Here is a 25,571-nt window from a genome sequence, read left to right as displayed (position 1 = left end):
AATGATTTGATCAATAATATTAGCAATAGCTATTTTCAAATCATGTAAATCATAATTATCCTTAATATACTGATCAAATTGTATCATATATGTCTGAAGTTGAGATAGTTTTTCATTAAAGTTGATTTTGGCATCATCTAATGCAATTTGTATATCATTTTCTGTAATTCTATACTTTTTTGTAAGAGCAATCAGTTTCTCCTTGGCACGTGAAACTTGTCTCTCCCAATTGAATGAATTCAGATAATCATTAGCTTGCTGTGGGAGTTTTCCCAGGGCTGCTCTGTATTTTCTTACAAATTGATCAATATTGATGCGCTTCAGGTGTCTCTGCATGTTTTCCAGTACAACTATAATAGTTCGTTGATTCCTCTCAAAATATTCTTGCAAGGTCTCAAAAAATGGGAGGTTAATGGTGCGAACTTCTTGGTTTTTATCATACTTTACAAAAGCAACAATTGTAAATTCTCGGGGTTTCTCAACAGCATCTCTCATCTCTAAAGCATCAATGACATTGACGGGCTCACTGAGTAAAAGTGGCACTTCAATTGGGTAGTCTAGTAGAGTGAGGTCAGCCAGTGCTCGTCCACTAAGCTCCACACCAATTTTGTCTTTAGTGTTGTAAGCATCTAAGTCCTGGCTGTATTCATTGTTGTTAAATTGGGTCTTGAGTTTCCAGGTGCCTGTCTGCTCAGCTGGAGTAAGTAGGGCACTGACTTTGTGTTCAAGAGATGTACTGATGCTTTTCCTAGACATGAGATGATGACTTGTGGAGCCTTTGTAATCATGAGAGAAAGTAAATGCCAGAGGTTCTGCTTTCAACAGGAATTTGCTATACAGCTGCCCAGTATGTTCTCCCCAGAGAGCAAGTTTCCCATTGCCATTTGTATATGTATCAATGGTCATGGTAAATGGAGCCATTACAGAATGGAAGACATTGCTGAAATGCAATGAGTCTGAATTATAGTTTGTGCTAATGTCAATGGCTGAAGCCAGCCCAGCGATGTCTGTGTTGAGCCGATGGCTAAACTCCACACCCTGAACCTTAGCAACAGTGTCTGCTTTGTAGCTTGCTGATAAGGCAGCAGAAGAGATGGTATAGATGTGTTTTATTTCATTATTTTGGTAGGCTCCTTTTAGATTACCAGCCACATGCAGCTTCAGGGGTTCTAGCCGTAGTTTCCCATTGTTGGTCAGATCCAGAGCATTGTATTTCAGGTTATTGTTTAAAGTCGTTACCAGAGAATAGGGCTGTAGCTGTAAATTAAAAGTTTGCTTATAAAACTTGTCAGAGCTGTAAATGTTGTCAAGTTTTGAGGAGAAGTCCAGTGATAAGCCTGCAATGTTCAGACTGTTTGTGTGGTCAAATTTCATTTCAGCATATGAGCCCATCATGTCGTTTGAGAGCTTAAGTCCTTCTCGACTGATCTTGAAGTTGAAAACGTTTTTGCTGTCAACACCCAGAATCATGGCCTGATAAGCACTTCCCAGTGATAGCTCTGTGAGGGCGGCTTTCCCATCTAGACTGAATTTTGCATTGTGTTCCCTGAAGCGGCCATTTGTTGTTAATTTCATAGACGCCCCAGAGAGGCCAAGCTCTGCATTCAGCTCATTCTCCAGCACCAGGGGACTATACTTCAAGTTGGTCGTTGCACTGGTAGATACTCCGTCTTGGCCAATCCTTAGTGTTGCCTTGTGAGCACCACTGTTAATTTTGTCAGTGCCCAAAATGTCAGCATTTAACTCAAGACCATGGGAATTTAGTGATCCAGAAAGTAGGCTGAAGAACCTCAATGACTCGTAATCGGCCTGATATTCGGAACGCAGCAGTGCATTTTGCTTAGAGAAGGTCATATCCATCTTGTTAGAAGTGGCAAAGTTCTTATACTTCCCATTGGTGTCAGATTTTAAAGTCAGCTCGTAGTTCTCGTACTTCAGGGAAGCAGTATTTTTAATGATGCCACTTTGCAGATCAGAGGTGGAGATCAGGGAGAGGGTTCCATCTTCATATCTTCCTGTTATCTGGTTGGTGCCTTGGAGGTAGGATGAGTTAAATCTCAGGTTGGACTCTCCGTTGAGCCGGCCAGTATTAGGATCCCTCTGACAAGACAGGCCATATGTGCCTTTAGCATAGAATGAAGAGACTCTGAACTGCCCATCAATCTTGACTTCTTTGACAAACAAATGCTGTTCCTTTTTTGAGTCCAAATGAACTGAAGCAGACATTTGTGGTCCCCAGGAACTAGATGCATCGAATATTAGTAAACCTTTTGAGACTGGGTTGTTTCCAAGTTTTTCTACATGACTGAATTTGATATTCGAATCTAGAAATTTGTGGCGTAGAGATCCATCACATGATAGTGTGAACGTATTCTTGTGGTCATATGTTGCTTCTCCAGATCCTAACATAAAAATGAAAAGACATTAGTTAAATTAAGCAATACATTTCCAGAGAAATCTCTGTGTGAAAGTCTTTCAATAATAAAGTCCCATTTTTCTGGGCCAGTTGTGCAATAGACTCCTCTACCTGTAATGCAAACATAAAATCTGATAGCAAAAGGCACTCCTCCAGGAAGCCTTGCCTGACCACCACAGCCTTTGTTTAGGTTCCCTTGCTGAGTGCTTCTACTCTACCTTATACTTATATACTACACTCTATCATAGCACCTCTCACACTGAATTGTAATTGCTAGCTTATCTGTCTACTTTCTGTTACTGCCTACTAGAATATTTAATACATGTGATATGTTTAATAAATATTTCTATTTGTTGAATAAAATAAAAGATTTAAAAGACTTCCAAGTAGCAAGGAAGATTATCTGCTAGAAAGCCAAAGTCCTTTCCTCCCTGGAGGAGGCTCTCCTCTTAGAGCCTGCCATGAACTAGCCCTGTGCATCCTTTACCTGAGCATAGCTCACCTTGCACATTGTAGGAAAGCAGGTCAACCACAGAGTCAGCCTTGATGTGGTAACGAGCCCGAAGGCTGAAATGGTCTGTGCTGGTGTTGCCACCAGTGTAGGAGGCAGACCAGTTGTACAAGTTGCTGTAGACATTTGTGGACAGGTCTAGAACACCCAGGAGAGGCACCTGCAGTTGATACAACTTGGGAATGGTAAAAGTAGGGACTTGAAACTCCCGAGATGGCAGATGGAAATCCACAGACTTGAAGTGGAGGGCTGGTGTCCTAACAGTCTCTAACATCTTTAGATCTCTGGAGGATTTGCCACCAAAAGGCAAAGGAATCTCAACTTTCAAACTGTTCTTGTTCAAGGTATATTTGACCCGGCCATCGCTGAAATGAACAACAAAGACAACATCCCTACAGTCAGACATCAGTCATTCAAAGTTCTCTGCCTCTGACCTTCACAGCAATATTGTTCCTGCCTCATTCCCGAAGCCGCTCTGCACTTTTCCTTGTGCTACTCGTATGCCTGGACTCCTTTGCTTTTACCTCCACCTATCAAACACTCAAATCCTTACAAAGCTCTTCTAAGAGCCACTCATTATCATTACCATCCCACCTAAGTCAGAGCCAATTTGCCTCCTTCTTACAGTTACATAGTCCCTTGTACCTTTCTCAAAGAGCATGTCATAATTTTGCTTATGTAATTAATTATTTGTCATTTGTTGGTGTCTACATGGTATCTTTCTGAGAGAAAGGACTATATCTTATCCAATTTCTATCTTCTCACTGTACCTAGTCTAGCATTTTTCACATAGGGGATACTTGATACAAATTTGCTAAACTGAATTGAGGCAACTTGATTTGTGGAAAGAACATAGGTGTGGAATTCAGTAAGCCTGGGTTAAAGTATTTTCTCAGAATGCTGCCTCCATTTAGTGCTCAATGGCTGTTCTGACTCTCTGTAACTTAACAGTAAGCATGTAGTCAATAATGCCTCTAGCCATTCTGAATTCTTCACAGTCAGAGGGAGAATTTGCTTATAATGGAAGAAAGCTGAATGACCTTCCAATTCAGGTTGTACTGATGAAATATCTTAGGATGAAAGTACCAGAATCCTTCAATTACTTTCTTAGATTCTTCCTGACAGGGTTGGCATTCTCATGTTTACTAATGCAAAAATGCCACAGCGTTTGCACTACAGTTATTAATCTCCTTAAAATGCTTAAATCATTTCCCTTAAAAATTTAAATAAAAAAATGTCTAAATCATACTATGTAAAATCTTTCATTTACTTTGCATGGTTCAAGAAGCTTTGCCAGTTTCTTCTTTTACCTTTTTAAGAAGAGGTTTTCTGGGATGTGGAAGTCTGGCAATCCCATGTTCTGGAGGTTCAACTCCTTCAGGCTATTGAGGTGGTCTTGTAAAGTCTGGGTATAAGGAAGACTCCCAGATGCCTTCTGAAGCCAAGAGTTCATTGCCTACAAAATGACAGGAGATTTTTAAGGTAATGGGCGTGGATGAGCCTCAAAGAGCAATGAACATTAGGCACAAATCCAGATTTGACAAGTTAATTATTTAGCAGGACAATGCACTGAATGTTAAAAATACGTAACAGAAAATTATGAATCTTCATTGACAGTCACTGATCACTGCCCATATTTATAAAAGGAATGTCTAACATAGTCAGCCTCCTAGCTAGTGTCCTGAAGCTTCCTTCGATACCACCAGGCAAAGAACTGTTCTGCTTAGTAGCATCTCTTTGATATGTATCATATTCAGCTTTGTGTAACTGGATAACTACACATGTGTGAAAGGTTTTTTTTCTTCCCAAGAATTCCCTGGGGGGAAGGAAGCCTGTCTTATACATCTTTGGATACCTTCCTGCACCTAGCTCAGAGTTGAGGATGTAATTAGCACTTATACCCATGTATTTATTGACTGGCAGACTCATACTTACAACTATTAATTTGGAACCCATGTGCCGGAAAGTCATGTCTGTTTGAGGGACTCTGTGATCCAGGAGTCTATCAGCATACATATGTAAGCTCCTAGGATACTCAGAGAGATCCACAGGGAAATTGGAAGTCATTTTTTTGGTATCTACATTGGTGCCTGTGTTCCATTCAAATTCAATCTTCTCTTCATCTGAAAATACATAGGAAAGAGTTGTGAGTGGTACTAGGTCAGCCTGTAACCACAGGTCTCAACAGCTGCATTACTTTGGAAGTCCTCACACAGGGGAAGAGACACGTACCGTAACGCCACGCCACCCTCTTGGAAACTGTGGAGCCATAAGCTGTAGCAGATGAGTCCATTTGGAGGAGCAGTTTGGCAGGCGACCAGTGGGTGAGGATCTCACTTCTGGCTTCTGCTTGCAAACGGGGTATGGAAATAACACCTTTGATTTTTCCTTCTTCCTTTGTGTCACAACTATGGTAAAGAAAATCAGTTGGCACCAGTGATTTTGTCCTTTCGAAGGAGATATGCAGGATTAAACAGAAGTTCCATTTGCGGTGATGAAAACCAGATACAAGGATGGTTCAGAGAAACGGTCACAGATCAAACTCATTAACTTCTGAAGCCAACATTCAGCACAAATTAAGGACTTTGCAAGCAGGTTTAGGAGAAAGAGAAGCTTTTTGAAAACTGAATCCCGTTCTGCTATTTACTAGCTCTATGACTTTGGCCAAATGATTTAAACCCTCTGAGCTACCATTTCCTTATCCATGAAACAGGTAGACTCACACTGACCTTGCAGTTGATTGTGAGGACGGAGATACTTTCTTTAAAGCACCCAGCACTGTGCTTGATACATGAATAGTAAGTGCCTGATAAATGGTAGGAAAATCCAACTGGACATGCACAGAGGCTTAAAATGTTGAGGGCTCGGCCGGGCGCAGTGGCTCATGCCTGTAATCCCAGCACTTTGGGAGCCCAAGGCAGGTGGATCACGAGATCAGGAGATCGAGACCATCCTGGCCAATATGGTGAAACCCAGTATACACTAAAAATACAAAAATTAGCTGGGTGTGGTGGCACACACACCTGTAGTTCCAGCTCCTTGGGAGGCTGAGGCAGGAGAATCACTTGAACTCAGGAGGCAGAGGTTGCAGTAAGCCGAGATTGTGCCACTGCACTCCAGCCTGGTAACAGAGTGAGACTCCGTCTCAAAAAAAAAAAAAAAAAAAAAAGAAAATGTTAAGGGGTCTATCTGCCACTCTGATTGTAGACTGGGGTGAACATGGCTTGGTCAGGTATAAAGTAGAAGAGGAATAATGAAAAGAACCACCCAGGCCTGCAGTGCAGGTCAGATGACTCTCAGCCTTCCTTACCTTAGGTGGCCCATGAGGGTGACCTCAGTAATTTTCTTGTTCTGAATGTCCAGGGTGAGTCTGTAAGACTTTCTGCCCTCAGTAGATTCATCATTAACTCTGAGGATTGTTCCGAGGTCAACATCAAAATCCGGAATTTGGACTTCACTGGACAAGGTCATACTCTGCCGATTATATTTGAATGCCATGGTAGCCTCAGTCTGCTTCACACCTGGACAAGCATATAAGAGAATCAAGAGATGTATGGTAGGAAGCTATGTTTTGGAAGGAAAGAGAGGAAAAGGTAGAGAAACTCCAAGGAATTAATGTACTTAAACAAAAACACAATTCAGGATTTTACTGAAAATTTTAAACTCAGTGGTATTCGTCTATGCAAGTCTTTATGGATTGCCTGTTATGAGCCTATTATGTGCTGGACACTGCTCTTGGCACTGGGGAGTCCTTGCTTTCATGGGGCTTACCTTCTAGTGGGGGAGGTATACAGGCAATAAACAAGTAACTTGCTTATGTCAGATGGTAATGAATGTTATGAAGAAGAGTAAAACTGGATACAAGGATAAAAGAAAGGGATAGAAGAAGTGTTATTTCATACTTGGTGGTCAGAGAAGTTCTCTCTGATAAGGGCACATGTGGGCAGAGATCAGAATGAAGAGAGGTTGGAGCTATTCTGAGTTCTGGGAGGAGAACATTCCAGGCAGAGGGCCAGGAATACAAAGGCCCTGAAATGGGGAGCACTTAGCTTGTTTGTGGAACAGCAAAGGCTCACAGTCCTTCTGGACCAGGAAGACATGACATCCCTATATTACTTTCCATCCAAGATGCCTTTCCTGGTTCCTTGCTGCCCTTGCCCTGGGCTCTGTCTGCCCGACTCCCCCTTTCTTTGTAACAAGCTTCCCAGGCATCCTTGGATCCATAGGCTCGTCCATTTTATATCCTTTGTAAAACAATGTTTACCAAACACGATTTCCCCAGCATGCCCTGCTCCCCCAGTGCTTTCTCTCATGGGATTTTCTTCCTAGTTTAATTCTGTGATACGCTATCCCTATATAAAAATTTTTCCAAAGAGAACACCTAAATTTGCCCCATTCCCTAAAACCTGCTTCTCCAGTAGCCCTTTCCATCTCAATAAATGGAAGCTCTGTTTTCCAGTTGCCCAGGCCAAAAACCTTAGGTTTGTCCTCATTCCCCTTTTCCTCTGACACTCAACATCCACTGTATCAGCAAATCTTGTCAGCCTAATCTTCGAAATATGGCCAGAATCCAACCCCTTCTCATATCTCCTCTACCATTGTCCTAATCCAAAACAGCACTGATTCCTGCCTGGATTATTGTGATAACCTACACAGTAGTTTCTCTGCCCTTGTCTCCCCATAGTCTTTTCTCAACATAAACATAAATCAAATCATGAGGACTCCCCAGTGGCTTTCATTTAATTCATAGGAAGAAGCCAAAGTTCTTACCATGGCCTATGAGGTCACCCTTCCTTCATCTCTCCGTATCTCTCTGTCCTCATCTTCTACCTCTTTTCTCCCTGGTCTTTCTGCTCCAGCCATACTGGCTTCCTTCCTTTCCTTGAAACATGGCAGCAATATGTCAGCCTCAGGGCCTTTGCACCTGCTGGTCCCTCTGCCTATAACAGTCTTACCACACTGCTTCTCCCCTTATCTCTGTTAGGTCTCCTTATACTCACTTTACCAGGGAGACTTTCCCTTATTATTCCAAATGCACTGCTTTCCCTGCCCTTCTTCCTCCCTCTTACTCCTAGCCTTCCCTAGACCAGTCTATGCTCTGTTTTCCTCCCCAGTACTGATCTGACACTCCAAATATTAACTTGTTTGGTTGTTCACTGTAACTTCCACGAAGGCAGAGACTCCATTATTCACTGTTCTAGCCCCAGGTCTTAAAATAGGACTGCCACTTATTGGGTACTCAGTTAATATTTGTTAAATAGGTTAAATTACATGTGTTCTCCTCATGAATTCTGAACCTTAGACTGTGAGCAGAGATGAAGCAGCTGTGTTTTGAATACTCACCTTCTGCTTGAGTTACAAACTTCAGGGTGTCCACCAAGGCTCTGTCCTCTCTCTGGAGCTCATAGGTTGCACTGACAGAATACTGCTCAACCTCTCCTGTAGGCCTCAGTTCCAGCTCTAATCTGAAGATGTTACAGTGAAGACAGTGCATAATGTTAGAGCTTTCAAGGATGGAGATAATGTCCCCAAAACAATTCAGCCTCAAATGCAACAAAATTATGGTCCTTATTTTAACATTGTCTCTTGCCCTTAACTAAGATGATCTTTTTGATCCCTCAGTCCTACAAGAACCCAAGGCAAGGGCAGACACCAGGATTCCCAAGACTTTGGACAAGCAGAGCAGGAGTTGGCTGGTTGTTTCAGCAAAGCTGAGAACAAGCACTGGAACTTGGGGGCTGAAGACAGGGAGCCACCTAAGTGTGGTGAAGGCTTCAGCCTCATTGATGGGCTCCAGGAAGTTCATAGCAATGGGTCTGGAGGCTCAGAAATATGGACACTGAATTAGGAGCAAATTGGGATCTGTGCTGTGATCCTGTCCTGTATACAAGGAAGCAAAAGGGGACACCCAACGTGTTGGCCAGAGGACCCTGCTTTAAATACCCAAAGATGGTGCAAACCCAGAAGGCTAGTGACAGGGGCTTACAACACAGAGCATTTTTTTCCTGTGCCATGCTAGGTGGCCATGATGTAGAAGGTGAGAAAATGCTGGGCCAGGCACTGAGCATCTCTAACCTGGTGTCCCCGGTCAGCGGATAGTAGGGGGCGGAGTCTGTGGAACTGGCGTTGGAGTAAGCGCTTGAGGTGCAGTAATTCAGGCCAGTAAAGAGCTGCTTGCAAACTGACAAGGACTGCCTGTTCTCGATGAGAGGTGGGATCACCTCTGTTTTGGTGGTAGAGACCAAATGTAACGTGTTGCTGGTGAAGAACAAAAATACCTGAGTTATTGCCAAGTCATGAATCAAAATGAACATCACAAATTCTCAGGGTGTAAATACCCCCTTATCCTTGTCTTCCCTCAGTCCACACCTATCTCTGTTTGATTTACTGAGAAACAAATAATATTAGAACATCAATATGACAAGACATGAGAGTGACTCTGGAGCTTCTGGCTGAGTTCTTTCCATCTGTTTCCTGTAATCCCCACAACAGTAGGCTTATGGTTCTCATTTTACAGAAGCAGAGGCTCAGAGATGTTAAGTTCACTGGGGCTGAACTTCAGTGTGCCCCTTCCTTCCTACGATGCAGGGCAAGAGAAACTGTCTCTTTCATATGAAATCCCCTACTCTCTACTGCTTCCTTCCACCTGCATTAAGCACACTCAAGTCTCTTCCCCTGTGCCCCTCGCCTACGCTCCTTTCTTTCTTTTCTTGCTTTCTCTTGTCTTCCTCACTATCAACAGTTGTCTGCCTTTGCAGTCTCCACTTCCTCCCGATGTGCTGCACTAAACTGTGTTCTGATTGCTCATTCCATCTTCTGAAAATGCTTTCATCAATGTCTCTAATGCCCTCCTTGCTCCTACATCCAATGGGCATATTTAGGTTTTATCTTCCTTGTCCTCCCAGAAGCCTTCAGTAGAGTTGCACACTCATGACCAGACTGAGACCCTGGAGCCTCTCACATCTGAAGAGATGATGGCACCTTCCTTCCAAGTGTGTACTTAAAAACTTAGTATATGTAATAAAGTTCAACATTGGCCTGTTTTTTTCTAAGGATGCTTTCTTTGAAATAGCACATTTTCCTACAAGTATTGCTCCTCCAAGTTGGGGGTGCCATAAGACCAAGCTTTGCTGATGTGCTGGAGTCCTAATGCCAACTTTTGCCTACCCATGGGGTGATCGCCCCCATGGCTGCTCTTTGGCTTCTGCGACCTTTTGTGGCTTTGGTTCTCCTTCTGCTTCTCTGGTCACTTCTTCTAACTCATTGCTGGTTATTCCTCTTCTTCCTTTACATGTTTGTCTTCTCCATATTTCTGTCCTCATCTCTCATGTCTCACTCTACACCAGTTGCTGTTTAACCACAACAACCTCTGTATACTAATGATTCCCAAATCCATATGTGGAGCCCAAGCCTCTTTACTGGGCTCAGATCCACAGGTCTATTTGCCACTAGATTTCTAAACTGGTTGTTTCATAGGACATCAAATGCAGCACATCCAAAACTGAATTTGTCACCTTCCTTGAAACCAGAAGCTTTCCTGCTATAGTTCTTATTTAAGTGAAGGGCGCCTCCTTCCTCTTTTCTTCTTTCTTTTTCCCTGTGCCCATACCCAATTAATCACCCAGTACTTATGATTCTGCCTCTTAGAAAGTTCTAGAATCTGCTTACTCCTTTCTATCCCTGGCTTTCCTCCATTGCAGACCATTATCAGCTCTTAGCCACACAGGATCGTAAGAGATGCCCAATGGTCTCTTTGTGTCCAGCTGTGCCTCCTTCCCACCCATTTTCCACACTGGAGTCAGAGTATTTCTTCTAAAACATCACCCCATCTTATTTCTGCTCCCCTCTTCAACTCCTGTGCCTTCAAAAGAGTCCAGACTCCTTAGGATGGCTTCCATGGTTGGGGATGGTCTCTCCCCTGCCTACCTCTCCCTGTCATCTCTCACTTACGTTCCCTGAGCACCTTAAGCACTTCTTCCAGTTCCTTGAACCATATTCCTTTACCTTCAGGCCATTACCTGCTTTTCCTTTTGCCTGGAACACTCACTCCTTTCTCCTTTGTCTAAATGACTCTGACACAATCCTCAGTTATCAGGTCAAGTACACTTGCTTCAGAATGCATTCCCTGACTAGCACAGGTTACATGATATAAAATTTCATGGTATTCTAATACTTTCTATAACTTAGCCCTTACTCTATGATTACTGCTTGCTTTATTGTGTGTCTCCCTTATAAAATGTAAGCATTCAAAGGTCAGGGACCTTGCATGTCTCACTCAACATATATGGCACATATTAAGCAATTAAATATACTATATTTGGCTTCTGTGAGACAGGGTCTTGCTCTGTCACCCAAGCTGGAGTGCAGTGGTGCAAGCATGGTTCACTGAAGGCTTGAACTCCTGGGCTCAATCGATCCTCCCATCTCAGTCTTCTGAGTAGCTGGAACTACAGGCATGCACCACCATGTCTAGCTAATTTTGTTATTTTTTGTTTTGTAGAGATGGGGTTTTGCCATGTTGCCCAGGCTGCTCTCTGAACACCTGGGCTCAAGCTATCCATCCACCTGGGGCTCCCAAAGTGCTGGGATTACAGGCGTGAACCACTGTGGCTGGCCAATTAAATATTATTTTTGAATGAACACATGAAGTGTCTAAAATATGAAAACTAAGGTAAATCAATGGTTGAGGGTGCCACTTAAAATGGAACTCTCCATAAGAGTCTGTATCCCATTATCACGAGGTTAGGAGTTTCACGCTTTACCTACTGAGCTAGCTACCTCAAATCAATATGTTCTTAGGTAATTTTGGGGGTGAAAAATAATTCATTTCCCAAAGATGATCTCTCCGGAGCTATTGTTTCTTCATTCTCAAAACAAATAGATAACAAAAAATCACAAGTTAATAAAAACTAATTAAGCAGTAGGTCTTAATAAGTCTCAAAGCAGAAAGATAAAGGACAATTTAGTAAAATGTGGAAAGTAGAAGAAAGGTAATTATGTAGTTATGTAGTAAGTGTAGGCGAGAATTAAAATAGGTAACCCGGAATCTCTCCTCTCTATTTCTCTCCCACTTCCTCAGGACCTGAATGATCTCAATCAACTGTTTAGCCTAGCGAAATCCTGCAGATACATTCTCTGTTCTCTCTTTCAAACTGGCTAGGCAGACTTGGCTGAAAGAATTACCTTCCACTTAACAGCTTGACTGGTCTCTTTGGGGAAGGAATGATAAACTTCAGCTGCCCAGCTTTTAGGGCAACACGAGCCTCCAGGCCTGACTCGTGGAAGAAGTTGGTGTTCATCTGGACCCCGCTCCTAGCGAAGTCTGGAATGATGATGCCCATATTTGTCACAAACTCCACAGACACGGAGGGTTTTGCCACCAGTTCGGCCTGCATCTATAAGTCAGAAAACAACCCATTCAGTTAAATACTTCAGTCCCCTGTCAGTCAGATCAACCACCTTTCTCACCTCCGGGCAAACACTTCCTGGATAACTCACACCTTTGGAAACATTACTGGGATTTGTTTGGAAGAAGGAAAGCAAGTTCTCAGTTCTCTAGAGTTGGACTACACTACCCAGAACTAGAAAGTACCTGAGTTAACATTAGGCAAAATCAGTTTAAAAAGATGATAGGAATACTCATTTATTGAGAGAACTGAGTTCTTGTCTTATGGCCATACCACTACTGGAGCTAGTGAGGTGGTGCATTCTGGTGGAAGCTTAAAGTTTTTCATAAAAAATAATAAGATGATTACACTGATGATGCATTTTGTCTTGAACTGAAAACACATTTTAAAATGTGTTTTGACAAGAAACCCACTCTGGAAGAAAATAATAACCTAAGAAATCAAAAGGCAAACAGAATCTTACATTGGCTACTTCCAGTTTCACTCCAGCCTTGATTCCAGGAGCAGTGACTCCAGATGAAGATATTTGCAACTGTAATCCAGCTCCAGTGGGGAGTTCAAAGGCATTCTCTATGAAGATGTAGTGAAGAAAAAAGTCGTTCTTTGAGCCCTTCCTGATGACCTCTCCAATCTATAGACCCAACAGGGGAGAGCAAATAAAAGTAAGTCTTTTTAAAGTCAGTTTTGTTAAATGCAACCTTCCATACATTGGAGAGTAATTCCTCTTTATCTAGAAAGGAAGGACTAGCATATTTTGATGAGCTGAATAGGTTGATAAATAAAGATCAAACTGATGTTTTTACCATTTTCAGTGAATCAGGATAGAAGAAAATTCACTAGATAAATATCATGTCATTTTCAACTAGATTCAGAAGGCTCTTAAGAATATTGCTGGGCCTCAGAGCTTTATGGACTTTAAGTATCATATATGTCATGGCTTAATTCTGGTGTTCTGGAGTCTGACTGTAAGTGAAGGTATACTTGAAATATATTATGATAAAATCATTTTTTAAAATATCAGTTTGCATTGGGTTTTATTTTTTAAATAGTATTTCCATAAAATAGCTTGAGACCTGTTTTCTTAAAGTCAACATTTTTTTTTATCAAGCCATAGGAATACATTTATATATTTCCTTTTATTAATAAATTAATAATAAAAATTATAGCAATTTAGATAGTGAATTATAGTTTGCCAAATACTTTTTTTTATAATCATTATATCATTTCAACATTAAAAGGACCTTCAGGCCGTGTGCAGTGGCTCATGCCTGTTAGCCCAGCACTTTGGAAGGCCTAGGCTGGCGGATCAGTTGAGGTCAGGAGTGCGAAACCAGCCTGGCCTACATGGTGAAACCTTGTCTCTACTAAAAGTACACAGATTAGCTGGGCATGCTGGCGTGTGTCTGTAGTCCCAGCTACTTGGGAGGCTGAGGCAGGAGCATTGCTTGAACCCGGGAGGCAGAGTTGCAGTGAGCCGAGACTGTACCACTGCACTCCAGCCTGGGAGCAAGACTCCATCTCAAAAAATTAAAAAAATAAAAATAAAAATAAAAGGACCTTCAGCAAAGGTATACTGAACATTGTTTTCCAGATGAACAAATTAATGCTCTTAAAAATATAGCTAACATTATGAATAGCTTAATTTCTAAATGTTAACAGCTCCTTGTGATCCAAGAGTCATCTTCAGTGAAATTCAAGGCGAACCTGCATCTTTGAAGAAAGTACAAGCATCTTTTCTGTCTTGTGCAGTTGTGATCATAAGGGCGTCTGGGCGATCTAAAAAAACCAATGTCTGGTCTCATGGCTGACTTACCATCTGAGGGATCCCCTGCAGAGTGCGGGCACCCATCAGGAGCAGTTTTCCAAGGAACTGGAGGTCATGGAGCTTGGCAAAGCCAAGCTCCTCTCCCAAGATGCGGAGGTAGGCTCTGGCTTCCGGGACTTCTTTGGATTTCAAATCTTCAATCAGCTTCTGAACACTGAACATCATTCCATTTACCATGTCCTGAGAGTTTAGTAATAAAATGGCCAGTGAGATGTCAGCAATGTCAAACACCTTTTAGTTCCCAATGTGGGACCTGTCTGCTGCAGCCAGGATGGGCCTAAAAAATGCTTCAGGTGAGGAACAGGGAGACACTGAAGTCCAGGCTAATTTCTCTAAACAGAGATGAAAGAACTAAGGTCTCGTCAGGGATAGTGGCACTCTAAAAGCTATTCTTAATTTAAAAATCTGTAGACATAGTAAGATGTGGTGGGATGAGGGGAGGGGTCCCTGCTCTCCAGTATGCCAGGATCCTCAAGATTAGAAGATCCTCTGTCTCCCACCCATTCCCTGCTTAGCCTTCTCTTCTTTGACCAGTGAAGACTACAAAGTGTTTCTTTCTTTTTTTTTTTAAGGCAGAGTCTCACTCTGTCACCCAGGCTGGAGTGCAGTGGCCGGATCTCAGCTCACTGCAAGCTCCGCCTCCTGGGTTCAGGCTATTCTCCTGTCTCAGCCTCCCGAGTAGCTGGGACTACAGGCGCCCGCCACCTCGCCCGGCTAGTTTTTTGTATTTTTTAGTAGAGACGGGGTTTCACCGTGTTAGCCAGGATGGTCTTGATCTTGTGACCTCGTGATCCGCCCGTCTCGGCCTCCCAAAGTGCTGGGATTACAGGCTTGAGCCACGGCGCCCGGCCCAAAGTATTTCTTAAGAAAATGTAGCTGCTATGTAAATTTACCAAAAGTTTGAAAAACACTTGATCCTAGACAAGTTCTTCTTAGAGAGAAGAAGAATCTCAGAGATGGATGCCCAGGCATTGGGGGAAAAAATAATGTGAAATTGACAGACTCAAAGCAGATCAAAGACCCTCGGCCTCAAGTGGGGGTCAGGAAATTAGAAGATGGAACTGGTGCTCAACAGTGAGCTTGGAGGGGTAAATTACTGCCTTGCTCTGCAAACTTGAATGTGCATACAAGTCACATGAGGTCTTGCTAAAATACAGCTTCTGATTCAGTAGATTGTGGGTGAAGCCTGAGAACCTGCATTTCTGACCAGACCACACATTGGGTAGCAAAAAATTCAAGAATAAGCTCCAGATCATACAGCCTATTTTGCTCCATAAATAGGGGCTCATTACTAGCTTCAAAGTGGAATTTTGGTTTCATTTGCTAGTGCACTGATGGCAGTGAGCGCCAAAGAAAGCAGTTAATAATAATGAAAATATTAATTTAAAACTCGCAATAGTGTCTGCTTATTGAACAATCAAGGCCAGCATCAGGCACTGCACTTGGAATTTTAGATGCCTTATTTCGTTGTCTTTAAATAACCTTGTGAGGTTTGGACTATTATTAGTAGTCTGGGATGCACACAGAAACAGATACACATAATATCAACCAACTTCCCCAAGTGCACACAATTTCAAGACAGGGAAGTTAGAATTAAATCCATGCCCAGAGTTCATACTTTTTTTTTTTTTTTTTTTTTTTTTTAAGACAGAGTCTCACACTGTCACCTGGGCTGGAGTGTAACAGCGTAATCTCGGCTCACTGCAACCTCCACCTCCTGGGTTCAAGCAATTCTCCTGCCTCAGCCTCCCGAGTAACTGGGATTACAGGCGCCCACTATCATGCCCGGCTAGTTTTTTGTATTCTTAGTAGAGATGGGGTTTTACTATGTTGGCCAGGCTGGTCTCAAATTCCTGACCTTGTGATCCACCCACCTCAGCCTCCCAAAGTGCTGGGATTACAGGTGTGAGCCACCACGCCCAGCCCAGAGTTCATACTCTTAATTGTTATCCTAGAGTACTTCTCAGGATAAAAGTCTTTTTTCTGGGCACACTGAATTTCAGGAGACCTTTAACTGCTGAAGATACTGGCCCTTATCCCAGCAGGTCTGGTTGATAAAAACCATAGTTATCACTTCAGTTAGATAATATTTTGATGACTTCCTTGCTTAGAAAAGAATTGTTTTTGCATTGAGACCCAAAGCTTTCCTTAAGAAGATACTTGACAAATACACACCTGCTCACGTTTATCCTCTTTGGTATAGCCAAAGTGGTCCACTAAGACCTTAGAGACACCATCAGGAACTTGACCGTTAACCCAGTACAAAGCTTTGTTGACACTGTCTGGGAAAATCCTTGCTTCCCAAAAGAGCTTCCAATGTTGGCTCAAAGCCTTTTCCTTCCAAGCCAATCTGAGAAAGAAAATCAGACAAGAAAATGGCATCAGCTTTCTTTGTTGTATGCCAGCCTAGTAGTTCCCCCTCTTGATGTCCATGTATCTAAACAAGTATTTGAATACCACAGGCCAAGAGCTGACCTTAGCACTTCACAGGAGCTGCTTTATTAAAATCTCACTAGAATCTTGACCTTATTACTTGCTTTTTTCTAGAAGAGGCAGCTAAGGTTCAGAGAGGACAAGTAATTCAACCAAGGGTTCAGAGTTGGGAGTGAATTTGAGATTCGAAGCAGATCTGACTAGGCAGCACATATGCTTCCTTGGCTTTGGGACTTAAAGACGAGGCATCTGCATTTCAATTTTTTATTTTTATTTTTATACGGAGTCTCATTCTGTCACCCAGGCTGGAGTGCAGCAGTGCCATCTCTGCTCACTGCAAGCGCCGCCTTCCGGGTTCACGCCATTCTCCTGCCTCAGCCTCCCGAGTAGCTGGTACTACAGGTGCCTGCCACCACGCCTGGCTAATTTTTTTTGTATCTTTTAGTAGAGACGGATTTCACTGTGTTAGCCAGGATGGTCTCGATCACCCGCCTCGGCCTCCCAAAGTGCTGGGATTACAGGAGTGAGCCACCTCGCCCGGCCTGCATTTCTATTAATGTTAAGAAGTCATGCTTCAGGTGACCCCCAGTGGGGAGAGAGGAAGGCAGGGAAGGAGGGAAAGAAGAAAGCCTCAGAGTCATGGTAGGAAATGCCTGGTGGTTCTTGTTTTCTTCTGGCTAGCTTCTGGCTCCCAGGGACTCTCTGTTTATGATGCTGTACAGAATGGGCTAGAGAACCTCGAACTCTTCACACTTACCTCGAAGAGGTCAGCTGAAGCAAATCCAAAGGCAGTAAGGGTCGTTTTCAGCATGGTTTCTTTAGGAAGGTAGTTATTTGGATCAAATATAAGATTTCCTTCAATTTTGGCTGAGGCTGGGTCAAGTGATGGAAGAGAAACAGATTTGGAGAGTTGATAGTTCCGAGAGAATTTTCTGAAGTCCATGACAGTTGGAAGTTGAGATTCTTTCAGAGCTTCTTTCACTAACTTTTTCAGACTAGATAAGAAGAAGGATATTTTGAGCTGACACACCATGTTATTATCCTTTGATTCTTGCAGCCCAAGTAAATATGGATTTCCAATCACTACCAAAATGTCTGGATTTCATTTACTCTAAGGCTTTGGGTCTAGGTCTGCTGCACATTTGCACAAGTGTTTGTTTCAGAAGCAAGGGCAGACAGTGGCTATGCCAAAACCTAGCGTTGGAATTCCAGCTTAGGGCCCTCAGTGGTACATGGGGGAAAATTGCTCTTACTTACTCTTGGATATCCAATTCTTCTGAGTTCAAGATGTTGGCAATATGGGAAGCCACAAAGTTTTTCACTTGCTCATTCTGTTCCCGTGGTAGAAGTTGGACAATTTTGTTAATATCTGCCTGTGAAGGACTCCTCATCAGCATGAGATAGGCAGCCAATCGCTTATCTCCCGGAGAAGCATCATCAAGGAAAGTCTGAAGAAGCACCTCCTGGTCCTGCAGTCAAAAGAGGAGATGGTTATCACTGTCCTATGGTCAGAACACAGAACGTGCCTGGCAAACACTGGCATTGTCTGCTAGCTCTTTCTTAAGCACGGATCTAATTTCTCTGTAATCACTCTTCAAATGCTGGTATTGAATCTTCTTGCCAATGTTTCCTAGAGCACTATCAAGTAAGGGTTCCCAGAAGATGCCTGTGGAATGCCTGTTGAACTCAATTCCATTAAAACACATAAATCATGGCCAAGTTATGATTTGTTTCACTAAGTGAAAATAAAGTTGTTTTAACCTAAGTTATTTTAATGTGAGGGTAAAGATGAGAAGGGGTAGTAAGAGTTTGGGGCTAATAAATAAGGTAGTTTCCAAAGCTCTGGAGTCATTGCCACCTAAGAGGGGGCCAAGTTGACTATCCTAGCCTAAGGTTATTGGGGGAAAATTAAGCATGTTTTCCATGATGAGAGGGATGGTCAATCTGGTAGGTGGATGGTAGGTAGCAAAAACATCTCACATTCTGCATGTTGACATAGCAGCGAGGTCAGGTATTTCTCTCATGTCACATACTACTAGGCAGTCAAGTCAATAGGCTTGTTGAAATTTGCAATTAGAAAACAGTAGAGGCCTGGTGCAGTGGCTCATGCCTGTAATCCCAGCACTTTGGGAGGCTGAGGCGGGTGGATTACCTGAGGTCAGGAGTTCAAGAAATGCCTGGTCAACATGGCAAAACCCCGTCTCTACTAAAAAATACAAAAATTAGCTGGGTGTGGTGGCATGTGCCTGTAATCCCAGTTACTCAGGAGGCTGAGGCAGGGAGAATTGCTTGAACCCAGGAAGTGGAAGTTGCAGTGAGCCGAGATCGTGCCACTGCACTGCACCCTGGTAAATAGAGTGAGACTCCATCTCAAAAGAAGGAAGGAAGGAAGGAAGGGAGGGAGGGAGGGAGGGAGGGAGGAAGGGAGGGAACAGCAGAATAAAGTCAGTAGATGAAATTTAGAGTCTCATTTCCCCAGTACCTTCCAAATCCTTGTTAATGAACTTTCACTTTCAGACCTCTTCTTATGGACTTTACCTTGTCTTTAGGCTCCATTTTCCGCAGGGCCTGGATGGCAGCTTTCTGAATCATCAGTGATGGCTTTGTACTTTGGACACAGTTCAGGATTGAAGACTTGAGTTCTGGAGTTAATTGCTCCATGGTTTGGCCCATATTTCCAATGACCTGCATTAAAGAAAAGAAAGAAGAACCCATCAGGGTGCAGGAGAGGGAAGTAAAAGGCATCCAGGAAAAGCGCTTCTGAAATGATCTATGTCATATAAAAGACTGAGATTACCCGCAGAATCAAATAGGTGTAATCTTCATCCCCAGTGCAGTCATCTTGAATCTGTTCCATCAGGTAATTAGCAATGTCCAGCAGCTCCTGGGTCACTGTAGGGTTTGTCTTATGATAGCTACAGAATAAGAGAAAAGAGTCAGGACTCGGTAACCCCAGTTAGGTTTGTCTTAAAATCCAAACTTGTGAATGAGAAAAAATAATTATAAAATTCATATGGAATCCAAAAAGAGCCTGAGTAGCTGAAGCAATCTTAAGCAAAAAGAACAAAGCTGGAGGCATCACATTACCTGACTTCAAATTATGCTGCAAGGCTATAGTAATCTAAACAGCATGATACTGGCATAAAAATAGACACATAGATCAATGGAACAGAATAGTGAACCCAGAAATAAAGCCACATACTTACAGTCAACAGATCTTTGACAAAATTGACAAAAACATACACTAGAGAAAGGACACCCTTTTCAATAAGCGGTGCTGGGAAAGTTGGATTGCTATATGCAGAAGAATAAAACTGGACTACTATCTGTCACCATATACAAAAATCAACTCAAGATGGATCAAAGACTTAAATGTAAGACCTGAAACTATAAAAGTACAAGAAGAAAACCTAGGAAAAACTTCTCTGGACATTGACCTGGACAAAGAATTCATGACTAAGACCTCAAAGGCAAAGACAACAACAAAAAAATAGACAAATAGAACTTAATTAAAGTAAAAAGCTTCTGCACAGTAAAACAATCAACAGGGTGAACAATCTGCAGAATGGGAGAAAATATTTGCAAACTATTCATCCAGTGGGGTACTAATATCCAGAATGTACAAGGAATTCAAACAACTCAACAAAAAATCCCCCAAATAATCCCATTAAAAAGTAGACAAAGGACATGAATAGACATTTTTTCAAAAGAAGACACACAAATGGCAATAGGCATATGAAAAAAATGCATAACATTACTAATCATTAGAGAAAAGTAAATTAAAACCACAATGAGATAACATCGTACAACAGTCAGAAGGGCCATTATTCAAAAGACAAAAAATAATAGATGTTGGTGAGGATACAGAGAAAAGGAAACAGTTAACCACTGTTGATGGGATTGTAAATAAGTACAACCTCTATGGAAAACAATACAGAGATTTCTCAAAGAACTAAAAATAGAACTACCAATGAATCCAACAATCCCACTACTGGGTGCATACCCAAAGGAAAAGAAATCGTTATATCCAAAGGATACCTGCACCCATGTTTATCACAGCACTATTCACAATAGCAAAGGCATGGAATCAACCTAAGTATCCGTCAATGGATGATTGGATTAAAAATGTGGAATGTATAGGCAATAAAATACTATTCAGCCATAAAAAGAATAAAATCATGTCATTTGCAGTAACATGGATGGAACTGAAGGTCATTGTCTTAAGAAAAACAGGACAGTCACAGACAAATACTGCATATTGTCACTTCATAAGTGGGAGCTAAATAATGTGCACACAAGGACATAGAGTGTGGAATGATAAGACAATTGAGACTCAGGTGTGGAAGTGGAGGGAAATGGATGGTGAGAAGTTACTTAGTGGGTACACTACATATTATCTGGGTGATGGATATCCTGAAAGCCCTGACTTAACTACTGCATAATCTATTCATATAACAAAATTACACTTGTTCCACATAAATTTATATAAAAATGTAAAAAAGAAAAAGCAAAAAAATTTCATCAAAAGAAAAAACTGCCAGCCTGAGCAACATGGTGAAACACTGTATCTACAAAAAATACAAAAATTAGCCAGGGCATGGTAGCATGCACCTGTGATCCCAGCTACTCAGGAAGCTGAGGTGGGAGGATCACTTGAGCCCAGGAATTTGAGGCTGCAGTAAGCCGTGACTGCGCCACTGCACTCCAGCCTGGGTGACACAGTGAAACCATGTCAAAAAAAAAAAAATTAAGAGGAAAAAACTGCTAACTAATATTGAACTGAAGTTAATAATATGCATGCTGAAGTACTTAGGGGAAAGTGTGTTAATGTTTATAATTTACTTTGAAATGCTTCAGAAAATAAGATGAATTAATGGATGGATGTATATGTGATAAAGCAAATATAATAACACTTAAATGGGAGGAGATAGCTGGTTTTCCAGGGGTTTGCCCTCTGAAATTCTGTCAACTTTGCTATGTTCAAAAACTTTTATAATATAATGTAGAGAAAATATTTTTAAAAATTCAATTTGTGTTTGCTGATTTCTTATTTCAAGTCGTTACTCCAAAAATGGTCAAGAATAAACACAAGAGTAAGGAGCAGAGTTTGAAAGTGGAAGGAGGGGTTCAGTTTTAATACAGAGACTCACAGAAGTGCAAGATGTTCCTCTGCTCCTAGGAGGAAAAATACAGTGTGGAAACTCACTTGTTGACCGCGTGGCTCAGCGCATACAAGGTGGCTCGGCTGCGCTGCTCCCTCGCCATGTTGAAGATCTCTCGCAGCTGCTGTGCTGAGGGCTCGGGGATCAGGGCCACCAGGTAGGTGACCACATCTATCAAAAGGGGGTTGGCATGCACACGTTTCAGCCACTGGAGGATGTGAGTGGAGCACTGGGGCTGTCCACACTGAACCAAGGCTTGCAAAGTGATGGGGCTGAGAAGACAGACATGGATAAAGTTATACAGACCACCTTCAGGGCACATAAAATATTGCTCATGGTGTGTCCTCTGCCAGGAGAGCCCTTAATCACCTCATTCACTATTCAAATCTAACCATCTTTCAAAACCCAACTTGGAGCTCAGAGCCATGATGCTTTCCTTAGGAATATTACCCACAGGAGAAGCCCCATCGAGGAAACTCCCAAGAGGGGACTGTGGATCTGTAGCGACAAGAAGACTGTTATCACAGCCCTTTGGCCAGCACACAGAATATGCCTGGCCAACATTAGCTGGGTCTCATTCCTGGCCTCAGTCCCTTCTCTCACCTTCATAGCACTTAAAGCCAGTGCCTTGAAGGGTAGAGAAATCATATAATATTTTTTGTCTGAGTTCTCTCTCCACCAGCCTATAAGCTTCTGGAGAGCACCTGCAATAGAACTGGGAATTAAAAGATACCCATCAAAATGTGGGAACTCTTCTCCTCCTACTTTAACACACAAATACATAGCTGCCTTGAACACTGTGTGCGTGTGTGTGTGTTTCATGGAACTCTTAGCACATCAGCTGATATTTCTCTATCCACCAATCATGAACTGATTGACTAATTGATTAACTGGATTGATATCCAAATGGTCCTTGAGATTCTCCATTTGGCCAAGGTTTGAAAGTTTAGTCAGTTACCATCAGTTTTATAAAAAGTTGAGCTGTAACCATTAAATACCTGGACACCTCGATCAGCTGTGGCAAGAGAGATGTGACTGCCTCATCACTGAGGCCTCTCAGCTCAGTAACCAGCTTATGGAAGAGATTAGCTCTCTGGATATTTTGCTCAGAGATGGTTAGTTTTTTCAATTCCTGCAGAGTCTTCAAAACAGCTTCGGCCTGCTTTAGAGGTGATGTGGATTTGGTGCTCTCAAATGCGAGACCCACCTTCTTAGTACCTGGAAGATGGAAAGTGTCAAAGGAACTCTAGCTTACTTCTTCATCTCAACCATATCTTTGTCTACTGGAAGCTGGAAATTGTGGAGTATCAGCACAGGGGAAAAGGGAAGAAAACAATCGTGTATTCAATGACTGCTAGATCTGGCTCTGCCATAGGTGATTGACTTAATTGTTTTCACTGACTCATCATCCTGTCCCTGTGGGTTGGCATTATTGTTCAATTTAAAGATAAATTCAGCCCTGCTTCAGAGACCCACAGAGTTTTTGGGCAATGTAAACTGCTCATCCCCGGATCTCAGCTCTGAGTCCCAGAGATGAGACAGAGATGAGACCCAGAGATGAGGAACTGTGACCCAGAAATGAGCAACTTACTTTTGAAGAGCTCTTAGGGTCTAAGAGGTAGAGCTGAAGTGGAATTCAGACTTGTCTGAGTCTATCATCAGGTTACCCTTAGCTTGAAATATTGGTGAGGAGGTGCTGCTATTGACATGGTTACAACTAGAACCAGGCACATTGATGTCCATCACCATTTCTTCTAATTGGGTCTAGCAGCAGCTTGTGGGGAGGGGAGACACTTTTGTATCCTCTCCACCACCTACTATGACCTATGCCAGGAAGAGAGGTGAAAGTCCTCATGGAAGTGTGGTGTAATGAGAAGAGTCCTGGCTTAGATTGCAACCTGGGCACTTATTTGCCCCCTCTAATATTCTACGGCCTTGTCTACATCAAACTCTAAGCCTCTCTGTGTCACTTTCCCCTCTGTAGAATAGGTATAAAATCACCTCTCTACCACCTGACATCACCGGTTGCTGTGAACAAAAAGGACAATGAGGTAATGTACAAGAAGGAATTTGGACAGATATAAATACAATACAATGCTGGGTAAGGGGTGGACTCAAGATTGCTAGAGTTCCTTCTACCTCTAAAGACTGACTCCTGAGGTTACTATCTGGGCCAGACTCTGAAGGTTCTCTCCCACTTGGTCTACCTCATCTGGGACAGCTCTGGGTCTTATCACAGGATAGGTGATATCAGTGCTACCAAATAAGTCATGTTAAACTTAGGATTCCAGTTTTCTATTTACAAATGCCTAGGTAGCTTTGGGAACTTCTTTTTCTTTATGCCATTGCAACTTGACATCCTGAGATGAGTTTGCTTTCTCATAGAGGTAGCCAGAACACCAGTGTCCATATCACTTGTTAGTCAGCAGACATTTAACAGGGCCCAGCAAGTGGCTAAGCCATGATTGGCACATCTTAGGTAGATTTTCTAGCAACTGTGTGGACAAAAAGTCTTACCTTCACCAAAGAAGCGGCTGTTGATCTTTGGTGTGTCTTCAAGTTTCAAAGTCTGTGTCACTTGTACTCCCATCCCATACATATTCCTGGTAACCAAGGAAGCACACCATGTCATGGATGGCCAGAACATACTATTCTTTCCATGTTGAAGGTTTCCCCTGTCTCTGCATCTACCCAAGTCCTGCCCATCTTTCAAAGCATGGGTAAATCCAGCCATTGTTGGCCCTGAATGAATAACATCCACCTCTTCTTGGTCACGCTAGTCATCCTCCCATCAAAAGGACATGCGTGCCTTATACTCTCCACTAGTCTGAGTGGCCAGACATAGGAACTAGTGCAATGTCTTGAAATTCTTTCGTATCTTCCACAGCACAGAACCAAGAATATGGCAGTTACTCAATAAATATTCACTGATTGTCAGTTTTCAAAGTGGATTTGGATATACAAGTTTCCAGTCAATATCCCAAATCTTCCATGAAACCTTTCCTAACCAGGGTACCCTGCAGTGATCCCCAGGTTTTCTGGATCTACACCCCTTAAAGACTGGGTCTTAGATATCTTTTGTTGGTCTTTGGTTGTTTTGCATGCCTAGGACTTTTCTGCCAAATGGCCTGTTAGCTTAAAAAGGGGGACAGGGAGGGATTGCATGTTATCCTTCTCCATACCTCCCTCCCAGGCACAGGTTTGCCTGGAACAGAGCACTTGAGAAGTGGTCAGTTCACACTGACCCATTAAATGACAAATCAGTAGTGCATCAGGTGACCTACTTGTAGGAGAAAGGCAGGAACAGGTGCTGCTCCTTGCAGATGGCTTCTGCCACATGCTTCCTCTTGGCGTCCAGGGTGTACTGACAGGACTGGCTACTGCTGATCAGAGTTGACAAGGGGTGGGTCTGTGAATGAGATTGGAGACAAGCATTTTGATTGGTCCCTGTGTCTTCTGTCAAAAGCATTTACCTTCAAGGTAGAAGGGAGGAGGGGTCCTGTACCACTAGATAAACTCAGAGAAAGAAGATAGCTGGGTACTTGACATTTAGACCAGGGGGTGCAACATGTCGGCATCCCCAAAGCTGAGTCAAGCTATAGACTCCTCTTTTTCCACCCCCACTGGACAAAGTCTAAACTTTGTATCCTCCACATGCCCATCCCACCACATAGCCCCTCACACACCTGCTCAGTCAGTTTTCTTTACCCAAAAGCCCATTCTTGCATGTCTGTTTCATTTACACATTCTTTGCGTTTTTCGGGTTCTTGCTCCACATCTTCAATGAAACGTTGCCCACTGAGCTACATGAATAATA

The 25,571-nt window shown here is 42.5% G+C and overlaps 1 protein-coding gene across 1 annotated transcript in view; it reads right to left on the bottom strand.

The window, feature by feature from the left end:
* The window catches only part of APOB (apolipoprotein B), a 42,424-nt gene that overhangs the window by 8,933 nt on the left and 7,920 nt on the right, over window positions 1-25,571 (bottom strand). Inside the window, 21 exon segments of the mRNA XM_017876834.1 lie at window positions 2-2,402; window positions 2,919-3,292; window positions 4,238-4,383; window positions 4,863-5,050; window positions 5,160-5,335; window positions 6,238-6,448; window positions 8,271-8,392; window positions 9,003-9,185; window positions 12,111-12,322; window positions 12,798-12,965; window positions 14,148-14,339; window positions 16,335-16,452; window positions 16,454-16,509; window positions 17,350-17,587; window positions 17,850-18,061; window positions 19,131-19,277; window positions 19,390-19,507; window positions 21,799-22,026; window positions 22,753-22,972; window positions 24,272-24,357; window positions 25,039-25,163. Coding sequence (XP_017732323.1) covers window positions 2-2,402; window positions 2,919-3,292; window positions 4,238-4,383; window positions 4,863-5,050; window positions 5,160-5,335; window positions 6,238-6,448; window positions 8,271-8,392; window positions 9,003-9,185; window positions 12,111-12,322; window positions 12,798-12,965; window positions 14,148-14,339; window positions 16,335-16,452; window positions 16,454-16,509; window positions 17,350-17,587; window positions 17,850-18,061; window positions 19,131-19,277; window positions 19,390-19,507; window positions 21,799-22,026; window positions 22,753-22,972; window positions 24,272-24,357; window positions 25,039-25,163 — 5,921 coding nt within the window.

The sequence above is a fragment of the Rhinopithecus bieti genome, unplaced genomic scaffold, assembly GCF_001698545.2.
Source record: "Rhinopithecus bieti isolate Rb0 unplaced genomic scaffold, ASM169854v2 scaffold_7681, whole genome shotgun sequence".
NCBI classification, from domain to species: Eukaryota; Metazoa; Chordata; class Mammalia; order Primates; family Cercopithecidae; genus Rhinopithecus; species Rhinopithecus bieti.
The sequence above is the reverse complement of the archived record's forward strand: the minus strand, read 5'-3'. Positions and strand labels throughout refer to the sequence as shown.